Source organism: Ursus maritimus, unplaced genomic scaffold (assembly GCF_017311325.1).
Source record: "Ursus maritimus isolate PB19 unplaced genomic scaffold, ASM1731132v1 scaffold_33, whole genome shotgun sequence".
Taxonomy (NCBI): Eukaryota; Metazoa; Chordata; class Mammalia; order Carnivora; family Ursidae; genus Ursus; species Ursus maritimus.
The window spans coordinates 1805100-1826933 of NW_024425897.1; the positions used below are offsets into that span (position 1 = coordinate 1805100).

The following is a 21834-nucleotide window of genomic DNA, read 5'->3' on the forward strand; positions in this document are numbered from 1 at the left end:
CTGACCTGAGCCACCCAGGCGCCCCGGTCCTTGGGGCTTTTAGTAAAATCACCTTTTTGGAAGGAAGAACGGAAGGAAGGAAGGGAGGGAGGCGACTCTTCTGAGTTGAGATGTGATATGAGTGCAAAATACCACCTGGATTTCAGAGACCTTGTACAAAAAAAAAAGAATTTAAAATATTTCAGTAATAATTATTGATATTATGTGTTAAGAAACATTTTTAATATAATGCATCATGTAAACGATTTCATCAAAATGAACTCCAAAATGAATTTGTAAATTTGTAATGGGACTACTAGAAAATTTAGGAGTACAGCTGGGACTCACAGGATACCCCGACTGGACAGCACTATCCACTGTGGGACTTTCCTACCTCAGCCAGTGATAGACGGGGGTGGGGCTGGGGAAGGGTTAAGCCATGTGTCCTGATTCTGGATCATGACATTGGGGGGCCTGTGGGCAGCTTCTGGGATGGGTGTCTTTGTTCTTGGTCACACCAAACTACATATTATGACAGAACTACACAGACATAAACACACACATATTAAAACTGGAGAAATCTGAGTAAGGTCAGTAGACTGTATCGCTGTTAATTTTCTGGTTGTGATACTCTGCTATGGTTATGCAACAGGTGAAAGGTACTGCCGATGTCTACTGCTATAATTGCATGAGAATCTATGATTACCTCAAAATAAACTGTTCAAAGAGACAGAAAAGAAGTGAAGGGAAGGCCATCTTCTTACCCTGGCCGCTGTGGGCCCTGCAGCCGACTCCAGTACTGCAGTAGCTATGTGATGACTGGGTGAAAGCCAGGCTGAACAGAACTGAGAACAGGAGAAGAGGGACAGGGAGAATTTAGGTCCCTGCTCACATCACTGAGCTGCTGGATTAACCAGCCCAGAGCAGGCCCCATAGGACTTTCTGTCAGGAGCAGAACTTTCCCTTTTCGAAGCAAAGCTGAGTTGGGGGTTTCCTTAACTGCAGTCAAGAGTGACCTCACCAGTATGGATGGTGACTGGAGAGAACACAGAAGGAAGGCTGTGACTCACTGAGACCAGGGGATGGGGAGTTTCAGGGAAGACTCAGGGCGAGGAGGATGGATACCTTAAATAGAAGAGGTATGCGTGGCTTCCTGAGCAGAAAAAGGTGTATTGCTCCTGAGAAAATGTGACGCCTCTCCCCGAAGGCTAACAGGAATTTAACTCAAGAATCAGTTTCGAGTACCCTAGCCACAGTCCAACTTGGAGTCAACTGGTGGAGGGCACTGACCTGCGGCTCACAAGACAAGGGAGAGCAGCTGTTCAAAAGAGGCTGGTATGCAGCCCAGATGGGGGAGATGTGCTGAGGAGCCTGGGAGGTGCTGCAAAGAACCTCTGAAATGGAAAAGCCTCCACAGAGACAAAAGTACTTCCTGTTTTTGAAAGAGGACATTATCAGTGCAACTCATGCCCATCCCCAAAACTATTCTGGAGGGGTTCACCAGAACCTGGTGTGTGTAGGCACTGAAAGGAGAGCAGTGCACCCCAGGAGCCAGCGTGGAGGCCAGAGAAACTGCCCTGTCAGAGAGACTCTAATTCCTCTCCCACCAGCTGGTGGGGGAAACAACCAGGAAGTACAAGGCCTCTCCAGAGGGCCTTCATTTCATTTCAAAAAACAATTCTTAAGGCAGCCTTTGATATACAAGGCCTCAGGGATACAAAGATGACTCACAAGTCTGTGGTTCCGAAGCCCAAAGGCAAAGACATCCAGGGCAGCTGACTGGAGCATTAACCACAACACTAGCTGCAGTAAACACTTGCTCTGCGCTGCACTGTCAACTCATTTAGTCCCCTGCCCACTGCGAGAAGCGGGCACTTATTAGCTCCATTTTACAAACGAGGAACTGAGGCACAGTCAGAAGGAAGACTTACTGTCACTGTTGGAATGTTTCCATCTGTACATGTCTTACCTTCTCAGTAAAAGGTAAAGCTAGTAGCAGCACCACCACAAGTTCGGGGTGACAATGACAGGGGACAGGAGTAGCCCAGGCAAGAAAGGAACACGAGATGGAATGAATTCCTGGGGTGCCTGGGCGGCTCAGGTGGTTAAGCGTCTGTCAGTTTCAGCTCAGGTCGTGATCCCCCGGTCCAGACTGCGCCCTGTGTCAGGCTCCGTGGTCAGCTCAGAGTCTGCTTGTCTCTCTCCCTCTGCTCCTCCCCCCAATTCTTTCTCTCTCTCCCTCAAATAAAGTTGAAGGGGAAAAAAAGAGATGGAATGAATTCCTGCCTTAAAGAATGAAGCACTCAAAGCACAAAATTAGAAAAGGACAAAGAGCAAACACCAAGGAAAATAGAAAATATCATAACATAAAAGCAGAAATTACCAGAAAAGCAAAAATTAACTACTCACAACACAGGAAAAGAATGGAATTTCTACTTCATGACACATGAAGCCCACATGACCATTCTACCCAAATCCACGAGCACACAGAAAACGCAATCCAAGCTCACATATGAGCACAGAGGCAAAAACACTAAAGACTAGAAAACTTAATACAATGGAACATTTTTTTTTTACTTTATTTTTATTTTTTTAAAAAGCATTTTGAAGATGTATTTATTTATTTTAGAGAGTGTGTGCGTGTGCCCACAAGCAGGGGAGAGGGGCAAAGGGAGAGGGAGAGAAGCAGACTCCCTGATGAGCAGAGACCCCCCCAGGGCTTAATCCCATGGCCCAGGATCACTACCTAAGCCAAAATCAAGAGCCAACGCTCAGACAACTGAGCCACCCAGGCACCCCTACAATGGAATATTTTTAAAATAGTTCATGGTGAAGGAGGGGTTAATCCAGAAAGGGAAGAGGGGTTTAACTAACAGGCCACTTTGAGAACCCATATCATAAAGTTTAATTGACAGTAATATGGCCTTTAATGAAATCCACTCATTCCTGATTAAAATTTAAAAATTGAGAGAGCAACATCAACAAAATGGCAAAGCAAGCAGCTCCAAACGCCCATCCACAGAAACATAAAACAAAACAAAGAAACAAAACCCCCACACACACAGAAACTGTCAGAACCAACTTTGTATGAACTCTGGAAAACAGTCCAAGGTTTACAGCCACGGAATCAATGCAGAATCAAGAAAAAGGCTACTGAAAACTGGCGGGAAAGCTTTGTGGCAATTTTACTCGCTCTTACTCCACCCCCTCCCTGGCTGGGCAGCAGACGACCTTGCAGATGGCAGCCTCTATTTCCAGTGTGGGGCTCTGGGCCCCGGTTCCAGAGGGAGCACAGCAGACCTTACTTGCAAATTTCTGCGTCTGTCTGTTCTAATCTGTCTTAGGGCTACCTGAGGGGCTGACTACAAGGCGCTTATCTTTGTTTTGCCTAACTCAGAATCCACACAAGGGTGGAAAATCGCAGGCACTGCTCAAAAACACTGTAAGGCAATGAAAAGCCCACAGCGAACTGGAGCAAAGACAATGACTGAGACATACGATAGACTTCCGAAAGCAAAAGAGGAAAAGCCAAGGAGAAACCTGGGGAAATTAGGGCATTCCAAGGTGCCCAGGTACACTGGGGAATTGAGAAAGCCATGCATGTGCCTAGGACAGGCTACATGCTCAACAAAGCCTTGAGAATATCTGAAACTTTCACCACTGGCTAACTGTAGCCTCAATGCAAGCAACAAGTAGAGGCTATGGGAGAACTGCGCTGAGCTGGCTACGTGTTAAAGCAGTACCCCAGCGCTGAGCCAGTCTGCATAGACTGAGAGACTCTTTTTATTTTTTTTAAGCTTTTGACATTCAAGGAAATTTCAGCCCAAACATTGGTAGAACACAAGTGAAACCTTTAACAATCAAGAACAGCAAACCCCATGGCGCCTGGCTGGCTCAGTCAGTAGAATATGTGACTGTTGATCTTGGGGTTGTAAGTTCAAGCCCTACCTTGGCTGTAGAGATTAATTAAAAAACAAAACAAAAAACCCCCAGCAAATCCTGGGCAAGGGGGAGAATCTGATTCCACATTGTAATATTCAAATGTCCAGTTTTCAACAACAACAACAAAAATCACAACGGACACAAGAAAAGGAGAGGCACCTGCTGGCTAGGTCCATAGAGCATGCGATCCTGGGGTTGAAAATTCAAGCCCCACATTGGTTTAGAGATCACTTAAAAATAAAATCTTGGGGCACCTGGGTGGCTCAGCTGGTTGAACGTCTGACTCTTGATTTCGGCTCAGGTCATGATTTGTGTGGGGAGATAGAGCTGCACTTCAGGCTTCACACTCAGTGGGGAGTCTGCTGGAGATTCTCTCTCTCCCTCTGCCCCTTCCCCAGCCTGCGTGTGTGTGCACTTGTACTCTCTCTCTCTCACAAATAAATCTTTTAAAAAATTAACTAACAGGGGTTCCTGGGGGTGGTGGCTCAGTCGGTTAAGTGTTCAATTCTTGGTTTCAGTTCAGGTCATGATCTCAGGGCTGTCAGCAGGGAGTCAGCTTCCCCTCTCCCTCTGCCCCTCCCCCCACTCAAGCTCACACATGCCCTCTCTCTCTCTCTCTCTAATGAATAAATCTTTTAAAATAAATAATAAAATAAAATAATTTTTTTTTTTTAATTTAAAGTAGGCTCGATGCCCACCCAGCATGGAGCCAAACGCAAGGCTTAAACTCACGACCCTGAGATCAAGACCTGAGTTCAGATCAAGAGTCAGACGCCTGAGGCACCTGGGTGGCTCCACTGGTTAAGCGTCTGCCTTTGGCTCAGATCATGATCCCAGGGTCTGGGATCAAGTCCCACACTGGGCCCTTTGCTCAGCAAGGAGCCTGTTTCTCCCTCACCTTCGGCCTGCCACTCCCTCTGCTTGTACTCCCTCTCTCGCTAATAAATAAATAAAACCTTTAAAAAAAAAAAAAAGAGTCAGACACTTAACCAACTGAGCCACTGAGGTGCCCCAAAAATAAAATCTTAAAAAAAAAAAAAAAAAAAGAAAAGAAAAGAAAAAGAAAAGTATGACCCATTTAAAGGAATAAAACAAATAGACAGAAACCATCCCTGAAGAAGTCTAAACACTGGACTTACAAGACAAAAAATTAAAATCAAAGGTCTTCTTTTTTCTAAGTTTTTATTTATTCATTTATTTAAGTGATCTCTACACCCAACACAGGGCTCAAACTCACGACCCTGAGATCAAGAGTCACATGCTCTTCTGACTGAACCAGCCAGGCACCCCTAAAATCAAGTCTTAAACATACTCAAAGAGATAAAGCAAATCATGGACCAAGAACTAACTAAAACCAGGAAAATGATTTCTGAACAAAATGAGAACACCAATAGACAGAAATTATAAAAAGGAAACAAATTTGGGAGCTGAAACAATAACTGAAATGAAGACCACAGTAGAGCAGTTTGACAGTAGATTTCAGCAAGCAGAAAATCAGAAAGAACTGCCTGAAATTAAGGACAACTATCCAGTCTGAGGACCAGAAAGAAAAAGAAATGAAGAAAAGTGAACAGAGCCCAGGAAAATATGGAACACCATCAAGAAGACCAACATACACATTATGGGAGCCCCAGAAGTCTGAGAAAGGGGGGGCAGAAAACATATTTGAAAAATAATGCACAAAAACTTCCCAAATTCCATGAAAGATAAATCTACACATAAGAGAAGCTTAATGAACTCCAAGCAGAATCAACTCAGAGACATCTATACCAAGACACATACTCAAACCACCAAGGACAAAGACATAATCTTTTTTTTTTTTAAGATTTTAATTTATTTATTTGACAGAGAGAGCAAGCACAAACAGGGAACGGCAGGCAGAGGGAGAGGGAGAAGCAGGCTCCCCACTGAGCAGAGAGCCTAACATGGGGCTCAATCCCAGGACACTGGGATCACGACCTGAGCCAAAGGCAGACACTTAACCTACTGAGCCACCCAGGTGCCCCAAGATAATCTTTTTTTTTAAGTAGGCTCCATGCCCAGTGTGGAGCTTGAACTCACAGCCCTGAGATTAAAACCTGAACTGATATTAAGAGTCAGATGCTTAACTGACTGTGCCACCCAGGCACCCCAGACAAAGAGATAACCTTGAAAGCTGTAAAAAGAGAAGTGATTTCTTGGATCCTCAGGAAGACAAACAAATGATTTCTCACTAGAAACCGTGGAGGCCAGAAGGCAGTGGGATGACATATTCAAGGGGCTGAAAGGAAAAGATATCAGCAAAAACTACCCTCCAAAAATGAATGAGAAATTAAAATATTCCCAGATTTTAAAAAAAGCTGGGAGAATCATCACTTTCCCTAAAAGAAATACAAACAGGAGTCCAACAGGCTAAATGAAAGGATAGTAACTTAAAGCCATATGAAGAAATAAAGAGCAATAATAAATTTACACAGAAAACTATAAAAGCTAATATTATAGATTATTGTACTTTGGGTTTTAACTGCTCTTTCTGAGAGTAACAATATAAAAGTGGAAGGTAGGGACGCCTGGGTGGCTCAGTCATTTAACCATCCGTCATCAGCTCAGGTCATGATCCCAGGGTCCTGGGATCGAGTCCTACACTGGGCTCCTTGCTCAGTGGGGTGCCTGCTTCTCCTTCTGCCTGCCACTTCCCCACCCCCCACCCCCCCGCCGGTGCTCTCTCTCTCGTGCTCTCTCTCTCTCTGGCAAATAAATTTTTAAAAAAAGAAAATGCTATCCATCTATATGGTGATTGCAAGAGACTCACTTTACAAAGACATAAAGAAGTTAGAAGTAAAAGATGGAGGGGCACCTAGGTGGCTTAGTCGTTAAGCGTCTGCCTTCGGCTCAGGGTGTGATCCCAGCGTTATGGGATCAAGTCCCACGTCAGGCTCCTCCGCTGGGAGCCTGCTTCTTCCCTTCCCACTCCCCCTGCTTGTGTTCCCTTTCTCGCTGGCTGTCTCTCTCTGTCAAATAAATAAATAAAATCTTAAAAAAAAAAAAAAGTAAAAGATGGAAAAAGATATTCTATGCAATTAGTAACCAAAAGAGAGCTATGATGACTATATTATTATCAAACAAGATAGATTTTAAGTAAAAAAGATTACAACAAAGGACATTATATATTGACAAAGGTTCAATCCATCAAGAAGAACAATTACACACCTGTACACAACAAACATATGAACCAAAATACATGAAGCAAAAATTGACAGAAGTGAAGGGAGAAAGATAAGAAATACAAGTTCTAAAATAATCTTTGGGGATTTCAATACTCCATTTTCAATAACACAACAAGGAAATGGAGGACTTGAACAACCAATTAGACCTAACACATACAGAACACTCCATCTAACAGTAGCAGAATGCATGTTCTTTTCAAGTGCCTGTGAAACATACTCTACAATAAACCACGTTAAGCCACACAAAGTATATTTTTTGGCCAGTGTGGAATGCAACTAGAAGTCAGTAACAAAAGGAAAACTGGAAAACTCACAAATATGCGGAAATTAAACATATTCTTAAAAAAACAATGGGTCAAGGGAAAAAAAAATCACAAGGGAAATTAGAAAATACCTTGAAAGATGAATGAAAATTAAAACACAACAGACCAAAACTTCAGGGATGCAGTGGAAGTAGCTCTCAGAGGGAATTTTACAGCTGTAAACACCAATAATAACAATTAAGAAAGATCTCAAATCAATAACCTAACTGGACACCTTAAGGAACGAAGAAAGGAAGAGCAAACAAAACCCAAAGCCAGCAGAAAGTAAATAACAATTACAGAGGAGATAAATGAAACAGAGTGTAGAAAAACACCTCGTTCTTTGAAAAAATCAACGAAACTGATAAAACCTCTGCTTAGGCTGCCTAAGGAAAAGAAAGGAAACTAACATTACTCAAATCAGAAATGAAGTGGAAGCATTACTCCCAATTTTACAGCAATAAACAAGATCGTAAGAGAGTACTATAAACAGTTGTGTACACCAACAAATTAGATAACTTAGATAAGATGGACAAACTCCCAGGAACACTAAATCTACTAAAACTGAATCAAGAAAACAGAAATAGGGGCGCCTGGGTGGCACAGCGGTTAAGCGCCTGCCTTCGGCTCAGGGCGTGATCCCGGCGTTATGGGATCGAGCCCCACATCAGGCTCCTCTGCTGGGAGCCTGCTCTTCCTCTCCCACTCTCCCTGCTTGTGTTCCCTCTCTCGCTGGCTGTCTCTATCTCTGTCAAATAAATAAATAAAATCTTTAAAAAAAAAAAAAAGAAAACAGAAATAAACCTATAATGACTAAGGAGATTGAATCAGTAATCAAAAATCTCCCAACGAGGGGCGCCTGGGTGGCACAGTGGTTAAGCGTCTGCCTTCGGCTCAGGGCGTGATCCCAGCGTTGTGGGATCGAGCCCCACATCAGGCTCCTCCGCTGGGAGCCTGCTTCTTCCTCTCCCACTCCCCCTGCTTGTGTTCCCTCTCTCGCGAGCTGTCTCTATCTCTGTCAAATAAATAAATAAAATCTTTAAAAAAAAAAAATCTCCCAACAAAAGAGTTCCGAATCAGATGGTTTTACTGATGAATGACACTAAATGTATAAAGAATAAACACCAATCCTACTAGAACTCTTCCAAAAAGGGAATACTTTGTAACTCATTCTATAAGGCCAGCATCACCCTAATACTCAAGCCAAAGACACTACAAGAAAATAACAAAATCCCATATGAGTTTTGAGCCAAAATCCTCAACAAAGCACTAGCAAAATGAATTCAGAAGCACATTAAAACGATTACACACCATCACCAAGTGGATTTATTCCAGGAATGCAAGGATGCCTAAATATACAAAAATCAATTAATGTAATACACCACATTAACAGAATAAAGAAAAAAACACAATCCTCTCAAGTGATGCAGAAAAAGCACTTGACAAAAACTTAACACACTTTTATGATAAAAAACACTTTATAAACTAGGTAAAGAACACCACAAAAAGCTATATATGAAAAAGCTACAGCCAACATCACACTCAATGGTGAAAGTCTGAACATTTTTCCCGTAAAATCAAGAATAAGACATGGATGCTTGCATTTTCCCACTTTTATTCGACAAAGTGTTGGTGCTTCTAGCCAGGACAACTAGGCAAGAAGTAAAAGATATCCAAATTGGAATGGAAGATATAAAACTACCTCTACTCAAAGAGGACCTGATCTCATATGTAGAAAACCCTGAAGATCACACACACACACACACACACACACAATGAGTTCAGCAAAAGTGCAAGATAACAAAAGCAACATAAAAATATCAGTTGCATTTAATTACACAATGAATAATCCAAAAAACGAAATTAACAAGTCCATTCAAAATAACACTGAAAAGAATAAAATACCTAGAAAACAAATTTAACCAAGGAGGCTGGTATAGACTGAATGTGTTTCCTTCAAATTTATATATTGAAGCCCCAGCCCCAGTGTGACTGTATTTGGGGTAAGCAAGTAATTAAGGTTAAATGAGGTCATAAGGTGGAGCCCTGATCCGACGGGATTAATGTACAGTAGGAGTCCCCCTTTATCCACGTGGTATACTTTCTAACACCCACAGTGGGTATCTGAAACCACAGATAGTACCAAACCATCTATATACTGTTTTTTCCTATGCATACATACCTATGATAAAGTTTAATTTATAAATTAGGCATAGTAAGAGATTAACCAAAAAAAAAAAAAAATTACAACAATATCCTGTAATAAAAGTTATGTGAATGTGGTCTCTCTCAAAGTATCTTACGGTACTGTACTCACTCTTCTTCTTGTGATGATGCGATCAGATGATGTAAGGTGAATCACGTAGGCATCATAACTACTGACCTGACGATATGTCAGAAAGAAGATCATCTGCTTTGGGATCACAGTTGACTGTGGGCAACTGAAACTGCAGATTAGGGCGGGGAGGGCCACTGCACTTCCCAGAAGAAGCACCAAAGAACTCCCTTGCTCTCCCTCTCCATGTGAGCACAAAGTAGGTAGCCATTTGCAAGCCAGGAAGAGTCTTCACCAGAAAGTGACCTTGCCAGACCCTGATCTAAGACATCTAGCTTCTAGAAGTGTGAAAAAATTAATTTCTGTTGCTTAAGCCATCCAGTCTATGGTATTCTGTTATGGCAGTCTCAGCTACTTAATACAGAAGCATAAAGCTTACACACTGAAAATTACAAAGCAGTGCTGAAAGACATTAAAGACCTAACTAAATGAAAAGACATCCTGGGTTCATGGATTGGAAGACTTAATATTCTGATGACAATACCACCCAAGTGATCTCAAGATTCAATGTGAGCTCCACCAAAATCCCAAGTGTTATTTTTGCAAAATAGAAAAGCCATCCTAAAATTCACAGGATCTCAAGGAACTCTGAATAGCCAAAACAATCTTGTAAAAGACGACCAAAGGGACACCTAACTAAGTTGGTAGAGCACGCGACTCTTGATCTTGGGGTTGTGAGTTTGAGCTCCACGTCGGGGGCAGAGTTTACTTAAAAAAAAAAAAAAAAAAAGTATGGGGTGCCTTGGTGGCTCAGTCGTTAAGTATCTGCCTTTGGCTCAGGTCATGATCCCAGGGTCCTGGAATCTAGCCTTGTGTCAGGCTTCCTGCTCAGCCAGGAGCCTGCTTCTCCCTCTGCTGCTCCCCCTGCTTGTGCTCCCTCTCTCTCTCAAATAAATAAATAAAATCATTACAAAAGGAGGAGAAGGAGGAGGAAGAGGAGGAGGAGGAGGAAGAATAGGAAGAAGAGAAAGAAGAGGAAGAAGAGAAAGAAGAGGAAGAAGAGAAAGAAGAGGAAAAAGAGAAAGAAGAGGAAGAAGAGAAAGAAGAGGAAGAAGAGAAAGAAGAGGAAGAAGAAGAAAAAAAAGACGACCAAACCTGGAGGACTCGCACTTCTGATTTCAAAACACACTACAAAGCTATAGTAACCAAAACAGTGTGGCTGGCAAAAAGACAGAAATACAGACCAACAACACAGAACTGAGAGCCCACAAGTAAACCCCCACATATATGCTCAACTGATTTTTAACAAAGATGCCAGGATCAAGAGCAGTCTCTTCAACTGCTCTACTGGGAAAACTGGGTATCCACATGCAAAATAAGGAAGGTGGACTTACCTTACACCATATGTAAAAATTAACTTAAAATGGATCAAAGACATAAATTTAAGAGCTAGAACTATAAACATTCTTAGAAAAAAACAGGGTGGGGGCTGACTGCTGGCTCAGTGGCTAGAGCACGAGGCTCTTGCTCTCAGGGTCGTGAGTCCAAGCCCCACACTGGGTGTGGAGCTTACTTAAAAAAACAAAAACAAAAACAGGGGAAGGCCTGTATGACTTGGATTTGGCAATGGTTTCTTATATATGATACTGAAGGCAACAAAAGAAAAAACAGATAAAATGTACTTCATTAAAATTAAAAACTGTGCCTCAAAGAACACTAGCCAAGTAATGTAACAGTGTGTGTCAGCTACACATGAATTAAAAAAAAAAAAAAAAAAAAAGACACTATCAAAAGTGTGAAAGGACAGCCCACTGAATAGGAGAAAATATGTGCAAATCATATATCTGGTAAGGGTTTAATATCTGTAACATATAAAGGACTCCTACAATTCAAAGACAAGGAGAACACAAGCACCCAACTAAAAATGTTCATAGCTGCTTTATTCATAATTGCCAAAACTTGGAAGCAAACAAGATGCTCTTTAGTAGGTGAACAGATAAACTGTGGAATATCCAGACAACAGAATATTATTCAGCACTAAAAAGAAGGCAGCTATCAAACCATGAAAGACATGGAGGAAATTTAAGTGTATAATATAACTGAAAGAAGCCAGTCTGAAAAAGACTATATACTGTATGATTCCAACCAAACGACATCCTAGAAAAGGCAAAACTATGAAGACAGTAAAAAGATTAGTGGTTGCTGTGGGTGGGCATAGGGCAAGGGGCAGGGAGGAATGCAAAAGTAGCATACAGAGGATTTTAGGGCAGTGAAAATACTCCGTATGATACTATGATAATGGGTATGTGCCACTATACATTTTTCCAAACTCACAGAATGCACAATATCAACGATGAACCCTAATGGGTTTAGGTGATTATGATGTGTCAAGGTAGGTTCATCAATCGTAACAAATATACCACTCTGGTAGGGACTGTCCATAATGGGGGAGGTTAGGCATGTGTAGGGGCCAGGGGGTATCTGTCCAGGAAATCTCAATCCCTTTCTCTTAATGTTGCTGTGACCCTAAAACTGCTGCTTCTAAAAAACTTAAGTCTTGGGGCACCTGGCTAACTCGGTTGGTTAAGCATCTGACTCTTGATCTCAGCTCAGGTCTTAATCTCAGGGTCAAGCCCCCTGCTACGCTCCACACTGGGCATAGAGCCTACTTGAAAAAGGAAAAGGAAAAGAAAAAGAAAAGAAAGAAAGAGGAAAGAGGGCAAAGACCTTGCTTGAATTAACATTTCCCCAAGGAAGATATACAAATGGCCAAAAAGCACATGAAAAGATATTCAACACATATAGTCACGATGGGAAAAAAATCAAAACCACAATGAGATACCACTTCACATCTACCAGGATGGCTATAACTTTTTTAAAATTTTATTTATTTTTTAAGATTTTATTTATTCATTGGACAGAGAGAGACACAGTGAAAGGGAACACCAGCAGGGGGAGTGGGAGAGGGAGAAGCAGGCTTCCTGCTGAGCAGGGAGCCCGATGCGGGGCTTGATCCCAGGACCCCCGGATCATGACCTGAGCCGAAGGCAGACGCTTAATGACTGAGCCACCCAGGCGCCTGTAACTTTTTTAAAAAGTAAAATAACAAACGTTGGTGAGGATGAAGTAAAATTGGAATGCTTGTACACAAGGCAGCCACTGTGAAAATCAGTTTGGTGGTTCCTCAAAAAATTTAAAAACATGGAATTACCATATGATCCAGCAATTCTACTCTTACATATACACCCAAAAGAACTGAAAACAGGGACTCAACCACACATGCCAATGTTCACAACAGCCAAAAGGTGGAAACCACCCTAGTTTCTCTTTTTTTTTTTTACCCTAGTTTCCATCAACATATGCGTGAATAAACAAAATGTGGTATAAAAACAAAGTGGAACATTATTCAGCCATAAAAAAGGAATGATGTTCTGGTTCTGATACAGGTAGATGACCCTGAAAAAATTATGCTAGTGAAATAAGCCAGATCAAAAGGACAAATATTATATGATTTATATGAAATATCTGCAATAGGTAAATTCTTGAAGATAGTAGATTAGAAGTTCCCAGGGGCTAGGGGGGCCACAAGAAGAAGGGTGTTACTATTGAATGGATACAGAGTTTCTCTTTGAGTGATGAAAAATTCTGGAAATAGACAGTGGCGGCTGCACAACATTTTGAACATAATTAATGTCACTGAATGGTGTACTTACAAATGGCAAATTTTGTGTTAAGTGTGTTTTACCACAATAAAAAAATTAATGAAGCAAAAAAATTTTTAATTTTAAGAGAAACTTTCAAGTTAAGAATTCTTGAATAAGCTGGGGCGCCTGGGTGGCACAGCGGTTAAGCGTCTGCCTTCGGCTCAGGGCGTGATCCCGGAGTTCTGGGATCGAGCCCCACATCAGGCTCCTCCGCTATGAGCCTGCTTCTTCCTCTCCCACTCCCCCTGCTTGTGTTCCCTCTCTCACTGGCTGTCTCTATCTCTGTCGAATAAATAAAATCTTTAAAAAAAAAAAAAATAAAATAAAAAAAAAAAGAATTCTTGAATAAGCAAGAAAAGAAACAGTATGCTGAAAAATATTTTTCCTAGACACAAAGGACTAATATACAGAATTCTTACAATTCAGCAAAGCAACATACTAAAACTCCAATAGATAATAGATGATGGAAATATAAACAGTCAAAAAATTAATAACAAAAGCTTCAACTACAATAACAAAATCAGAAATGCACATTACTATGGTCTAAATGTTTGTGTAGCCCCAAAGGTCATACATTGAAAACTTAATGATGGTGTTAGGAGGTAGGGCCTTTAGGAAGCGATTAGATCATTAAGGAAGAGCCCTCATAAAGGGGATTAGTGCCTTGTAACAGGCCTCAGAGAACTAGCTTGCTCCTTCTGCCACTTGGAGGATACCCGGGAAGTATGTGACCAAGAACAAGGCCCTCCCCAGACTGGCACTCTGATCTCAGACTTCCAGCTCCCAGAACTGTGAGAAATAAATTTCTGTTGTTATAAACTAACCAGTATCTGGTATTTTGTTCCATAACAGCCTGAATGGGACTAAAGACACAAATCCAATTGAGTACCTTTGCACCTATCACACTGGCAACAATTTCTTTCTGGATGCTTGTTTCATAGGCTCTTTGCTACATACTGCCAAACAGTTTTGCAGCGAGCCCCACAAAGACTTTAATAGTAAGAGTGAGACTAAGCACTTGACACACAGGCACTGAGAACTTTGACAACAACCAGAGAGATGAGTACTCCTTTTAGACGTGAAGATACTGGGACAAACTAAACTTGCCAGAGATCCCCAAACCAGTCAGGGGCAGGGCTAGGGTTCTCACCGGGGCAATCAGACCCCACAGCCTGGGGGCTGAAGTACTGCCATTCAGAACCCCCTTTAATAACACCCAACAATCTCCATGATGGACAAGGACATGTGCAGGCACTGGTGCAGACAGTGCCCATAAGAGTATAAACTGGCACAACCTTTCTGGGAAATAACTTGACAATACACAGGCTTACAGATATATATAATATAACCTTCATCCTCCTGGTCAGACTACAGCATCTTAAGATCAAACATAAAATACAGGCACCTGGCTGGCTCAGTCAGCAGAGTGCACAGCTCTTGATCTCAGGGTTGTGAGTTCGAGCCCCACGTTGGGTATGGAGATTACTTGAAAAAAAATAAATGAAATCTTTAAAAACAAATCAAACCTAAAATAAACAAAGATGCTCACTAAGATTTTCACATACAGACGTTCATAGATAAATTATCTTAAAAATGGAAAAACAATCCAAGTGGCCAAAATTAAAGGAATGATTGAATAAATGATAACACAAATATTATGGGATATTACGTTCACAAAGAGTTTTGAGGCAAGGACTAAATGATGAAGATGTGATAATTATGAAACTATCAAATGGTCCATTAAAAAATGCATGTAAAAGGCTAGGAGGGATATGCTAATGGGTAAGAGTCATGTTCAGGGCGCCTGGGTGGCTCAGATGGTTAAGCGTCTGCCTTCGGCTCAGGTCATGATCCCGGGGTCCTGGGATCGAGCCCCGCGTCGGGCTCCCTGCTCGGTGGGGAGTCTGCTTCTCCCTCTCCCTCTGCTGTTCCCCCTGCTTGTGCTCTCTCGCTCTCTGTCAAATAAATAAGTAAATAATCTTAAAAAAAAAAAAAAAAGAGTCAACATGTTCACTGGGTGAGAAATTTGAGAAGGCTCACCACCACGTCTCCAGTTCCTGAAGGGCAGGTGTCCAAAAAATTACTGAATTTCTTCATGATAGCATTTCGAGATCATTTTTTCCTTAGCCAACACCTCCGAATTTCCAATGAAAAAAGATGTATATAAAAACAAGTGCTTAGAGGGAATAAGCCTGAAGTGCCATGGTAACAGTGAAATGTCTCGAGGAAGCACCAAATCTGGTTCACTCCCATCTTCCCTCTCTGGGGAGTCTGGGTCTGCCCCTTCTCTGAGCTACAGCTAGGTCATATTCACTAAGCTGCTCCCTGAGGACCAGTACCAGGCAGTCAACGCATGAGTCTGGACTACTATGCTCTACCAGCCTGACCCTGCTTTCACCCCAGCTGAGTGGACCCCAGGTGAGTCTGGGGAGAAAATTCCCCATACTGACCCAGCCCCTATGGTGCAGGAAGACCTGAGGCCCAGGTGTGGGGTACTAGTGAAGACCGTGGAGGGGTCAGTTGCTAAGAGCACCTTAACTTCTTCCTTGAAATGCTCCTTACACCAAGCCAGGGGGCCTGGGCAGTGACTGTAGTAAGGACACAAGAGAGAAATGGGAAGAGGCAGTGGAATGGGGAGAGAGTAGCTATGGCCTACTGTCCCTGGGCCCAGCTTCCCCTAAATGGAAGGTGAGGCTTTGGCCTGGACACTCGCCAAAGCCTCAACCCAAGCATGCTGCATTCTACCAGAGAGTCTCCACCGTGAAACCATAGCCCACGCTACAGGGTCCACCAACATGACACCAGAGGGAGGCCTTGGGTCATGCTCTGGGCAGAGCCTGATGAGAGCCACCTACCCTTGGAGCCGGCCTGCACTCTCAGGCCACTGAGATCACAGGACAGATTGCCCAAGTCTGACTGCTCAAAACAGTCCCATTCATTCTTACCATTTTTCAAAAGATCCACGGATTAACTCTTCTTATATCAGTAGGATACAAAATATCAATTAGAAAAGGGACAGGTCAGATGGTCTTTCCACTTAGTACCTAACAACTCGCTACAGCAGGTAAGCCCTGGGGGTCACCGGCTGAACCTTCCCAGCCAGGGCCCCTCTACCATCTACACACTGTGCCCTGAGTCCTACCATCTCCAAGCCTGGAGAAATCTCAAGGACTCATCCTCAAAACCAGACTGGATGCTCCCACATTTAAAAATTCTGAATGTGTACTGAAACACTACAAAAGCATACCGTTCCTTCATTATTCGAATGATCACGAAAATAAAGTATGAATCCAGTATCTGCTGTTTGAGTTGCAAGGACTTTTAAAAAGGGCATGACCTATAACCGGCATCAAGAAGAAAGCACCTACAGTAAGCATGTCCCATGTTCTGCTTTGGCAAAGTAGCCAATCTGCCCATAAGGAGAAAGATTCTGCACAACAATATAGCACAGGGACAGGCACAGGAAAAGGGCCTGAGGCTCACGAGGAAAGTGGGGATGAAAAAAGCACGTGGTGGGGATGGAAAAACAGGAAGGAAGGGAGCACTTGCGATGAAATCCCGGTTGTGAGCTGGGGAGCCTGGAAAGCACACGCTGTCCAAGTGAGGCCACCTCATGGACAGATGGTGTAGCTCTGGAGAAAGGGCAGGAACAGAGGCAAGGACAGGACTCCTTCACGTGCACTAATCTAGTAATCTGTGATGCTGGAAGAAGCAGGGGCCCCAAGAAACAGCACGAGACAAAGGCAGGAGACTAAACAAGGCCTATGTCTAAGAGCTCAGAAGCAGCAGCAGCGGGACAGGAGTGAGTGACACAAGGTCACAGAACCGGAGGCCGCACAGGCTGCAAAGGCTCCACAGGCAAGCAGGCTCTAGGGCTGCCGAGCCCGAGGCTGAGGCCAGAGGGGGGCCGTGGGCTCAGTGTGAGGTGGTTACAGGAGGATGGGAGAACTGGGATTGCAAACTGGAGTTAGTACAGGACGAGGCTCTCAAGGGGTGAGGAGAGGAAAGGATGGAGAAAGAGCAGACACTAAATCAAGAGGACAGCAAGGCCACAGGAAGGCCACTGTTAGGAGCAAGCCTGAGCCCACCTGAAGGCAGAAGTCTGTGAGGCAGAAAGAGCAGAGCTGTGGGGGTCAGAAAGTAGAGGCAGAAGCCCCAAACAAGACACTGGGTGAGGGGGCCAGGTAGGCCATTAGGCAAAGGGATTTGAAACAACGGAAGGCACATACTGGAGGGTGCCAGGAATAAAGCCTGGAACCCGTGTCCAGAGGGTTAGACACACAGATGCAAAACCAGGCAGGGAAGCAAAGAAAAGATCTAAATGGGAACAGCCACCATCTCCCAAGAGAGGTCAGAGAAGGCAGCCCCGTCTGGACAAACGGGGCTAGGCACAGAGAAGCCAGGGAAGCCAGGAGCACAAACACATGCTCCTTTCCCTGGGCAATAACCACAAATGTGGAAAGCTCGGGGGGCCCCCCCCCCGGAATGTTACAAAACCAGTGCAGAGATGGGATTCTACTCAGGCAGCCGAGGCTAAGGTCCCTGCCTTGTTACATCCTAGAGTGACAGCCCCCTTCTGTGCGTCTGTCGGCTGCCTCACCTAAGAGCCTACTTGGGAGCGGAGACATAAGCCCAACACACACACATCACCTTGAAGAATAATCTGGTAAGAAGTGGAAGTGTTCAATACTCACAGGAACAATAAGCCCTTGCCAAGTCAATAAATTAGCTTCATCAACCTGGATGTTACGGAAGTTTTTCATTCCACATTTGCGGATTTCTTCAAGCTCCTGTTGATTAACAAAGCATAAAGGGGTGTCAAACAGGGGAAAGCACCACACATTAAGATCCCTCCTGACTCCCTCAAATTAAACCGAGTGCCAACACCACTGAGGACCAAATTTCAGAGTGTGGACTAGACTGCGCCCGGTCTGGTTAAGAGGCCTGGAGCCACAACGGTCCCCTCAAACCCATGCCCCAGACCGAGACAGGCCCCCACCTCAGTGACCCAATGGAACTCAGTGGGATAAATAACTGTCTTCCGCAGACACATCGCCTCCTCTTTGGGCTGGTCACCAGACCTCTGTTTAATCACCCTCAGACCCCTACACAGGGCAGCCACGCAGAAAGGTGCTACAGACCTGACTTCTTCCAACCAAGATTTATTAAGCTATGAGTCAGATGCCAAGGACTAGGAGCAAACACATAGGTTTTCTACCCAGAGCATAAGTGTGATTTCAGAACTCTGCCTCAGCATGGACACGGCGAAGAGAACAACTAATCAGTCTGGGATGGGGAGGGGGACAGGAGCCTTTCACTGACCCTCATTCCCTCAGCTTCAAAAAAAAAAGGGGTAGTAAGACCCAGAACTGAACACAACAAAGGGGAAACCCTGTTGTACACGAGAGAACCCTTTGCAAACGAGGGATTATTATACACAGTCCATGCAGCAAATGCCATTTCATCCAGAAAGCATGACCACCGGGACTAACTACTTCAGGGCCCTGCCTGAGATGTCTTTAGTCTGCAACCGTCTGTCACTGTTTTTCAACTGTGCACCACTGCTTCTCCAACAACTCCAGTCAACATGCAGCAGGCATTACGGCCCCAGACCCAATGTGTGCCGGCCTGCTCACATTCCCAATATTCCTCCATCCTCAGACACCTGCAGTGACACAATCCCGCCAAAGTCCCAACCTGGCCTCTTGTCCTTGCTACAAAAGCCTCCTTCGCATCTCTTGGGTCCCTTCTTCTGCATCCCTAGAGCACCACCCGGCTTAGCAGGCAGGACAGTTTATTCACTGGCCCTGGTTTCCTCCTTGTTGGTCCAGCCCTTGCACCCTTTTGCAACGGAGAAGCCCCTCCTTGTGTGGTGCCTTGGCTCACAATGGCACAGAGGCTCTGGACCAGCCTCTACATCTAGCCCAAAAGATGCTTTGCACCCACATTCCCATCATATATGCAACAGTTTACAAGGTGGGGAAACAATTCCAGAGGAAGTAGGAACTAAGCCGACATTACAGGTTCTAAGCTGGAGGATGTGTGGTGTGCCTGGCATGGAGTGGGCTGAGAAGGACAGGGTATCAAATGACCATGCAGAACAGGCAGTTGGGACATGCTGGTGCTTCGTGGAAGGCAACACGCCAACCAAGTTTCTTCCCACAGGGTGCTGCTGCTTGTCAACCCTAGCTGCCCACCACAATCATATGGGCTTAGGCCCCAGCCCTGGAAATTCTGGTCCAGCAACTGTGGGGTGGAGTCTGAAATGGGGATTTTTAACAAGCTACGCAGTGAGAGGAGAGAGCCTCTGCCACTAAGAGAGGAGTTCCATTTCTAAGCAATGCTCAGCTTCCGTAGGAAGCTAGTTGCCAAGGTTGTGGCCCCTGCACTGGGGAAAGTGTGGTCCAGCTGCTCTTCCTGAACCTGCAGGAAGGAGAACATGGAACCTGAGAGACCACTCAACCTGCCAACTGCCATCTGGTCCTCCTGCTATTGCCCAGGACTCATCAGAAATGCTCCCCTGGGGGGCGCCTGGGTGGCACAGCGGTTAAGCGTCTGCCTTCGGCTCAGGGTGTGATCCCGGCATTATGGGATCGAGCCCCACATCGGGCTCCTCCGCTATGAGCCTGCTTCTTCCTCTCCCACTCCCCCTGCTTGTGTTCCCTCTCTCGCTGGCTGTCTCTCTGTCTGTCAAGTAAATGAATAAAATTAAAAAAAAAAAAAAAAAAAAAGAAAGAAAGAAAGAAATGCTCCCCTGGGGACAATGAAGCCTTCAGGATGGGGAATAAATAAATCTCACTCTACCACTCTATCCCCAAACAGCATATAAGTTCCATGAGGGCAAGCTTGAGGGCAGGGATCTAAAACCCCCAGGAGCTCATGGTCATGATCAAACACTTGCTTAATTATCAGGACAGTGAAGGGACAGGAAGCTGGTGATTGGGGAGGAAAAAGACTCTGGGATGGGAAAGGCTCACCACGTATTTGATTTTCTGGTAATTGGTGCAATATGCTACAGTAAGATTCCTGACTACAGACAAATCCTACCAAGCTATCAGAAACGTTTTAAACCAAATATAGGCAGGAAAACAATTCCAGATAGAACTTTGAAATCGGACAACCAATGAGATTATATTCAATTTTCATGGGAGGAAATTAATTTTAAAATAATCTGGGGGCGCCTGGGTGGTTCAGTTGTTAAGTGTCTGCCTTTGGCTCAGGGCGTGATCCCGGTGTTCTGGGATCGAGCCCTGCATCAGGCTCCTCCGCTGGGAGCCTGCTTTTTCCTCTCCCACTCCCCATGCTTGTGTTCCCTCTCTCGCCAGCTGTCTCTCTGTCAAATAAATAAATAAAATCTTTTAAAAAATAAATTAATTAATTAAATAAAATAATCTGTACATACGGCTTCAGAAATCCACATACTAACAATAGGAAGCATCAGTAATAAACCCAAGAAGGTAAATTTCAAAAGATTACAGAAGTATGGCAAGATGAGACTCAACTGTAAGATGGCAGTGAAAACCTGCATCTTGCTCAAGAAAAAGGGAGGAAGGAGTGGGCACTGTGGGCAGGGGTGCAGAGAGGGCACCTACTGGTGCTCTGATATCAAGACATACATGAACATTGGGGCCCCCAGCTGGCTCGGTAGGTACACAACTCAATCTCAGGGTTATGAATTCAAGCCCTACATTGGGCATGCAGCCTACTTAAAAAAAAGAGAGAGACAGAAAGAGATACATGCACAAAGATAAAAGCCGTACTGAGGGAGAGGACGCCATCCTTCCTACCTCCTGCCAGAGAAGAAGGGTGACACTAATGTTGGCAGAACTGGGAGGCTCAAGGACTCCAAAGCTCAGTTATCAATTGCTGGTTATCAGACACTCTCAATTTACCCTGCTGTCAAGTTAAGCTCACCAAAGAGCGGAAGAGGCAACTTCCTTTGCATAATTCTAACCAACAAGGAAGAAGTGATTATAAGGCAGAAGTGAGAGAAACCAAGATAAACAAACAAGCAAGCAAGCCCTATAATCTCCAGGCAATGTTGGGCAGCCCTAGAAGAGCCTTTCTCAACGGGGTGGCGCCGGCATCCAGGCAGGACTCTGCACTTGAGCATCCCGAGCCCTGCCCATTACATGCCAAGCATTGTGACACCACCCCACCCGATTTCCCAACATCCCCTAGAGCTGCAGCTGCTGAGAACCCCTGGCACCTTCAGGGGCCAGGACGCTAAAAGTCCTGCATTGCACAAACAGGTCCTCCAGTCAAGAACTGTTCAGGCCAAAATGCCAATCACAGCTGCACCAAGGAGAACAACTTGAAGAAGATGGATTCAAGTCAGTCAGAGAAGAGAGATTCATATGAAGGTCTGAGACTCGAAAAGGCAAGATGACCCAAGGGGCCTGAAAAACCCTCAAGCAGAAGTGCAC

General features: G+C 44.2%; 1 protein-coding gene across 1 annotated transcript in view; it reads right to left on the bottom strand.

The window, feature by feature from the left end:
* The window catches only part of UBE2L3 (ubiquitin conjugating enzyme E2 L3), a 53093-nt gene that overhangs the window by 18630 nt on the left and 12629 nt on the right, over window positions 1–21834 (bottom strand). The window contains exon 2 of the mRNA XM_040619546.1: window positions 18103–18198. Within this exon, the coding sequence (XP_040475480.1) occupies window positions 18103–18198 (96 nt within the window). The remainder of the gene's footprint in view (window positions 1–18102; window positions 18199–21834) is intronic.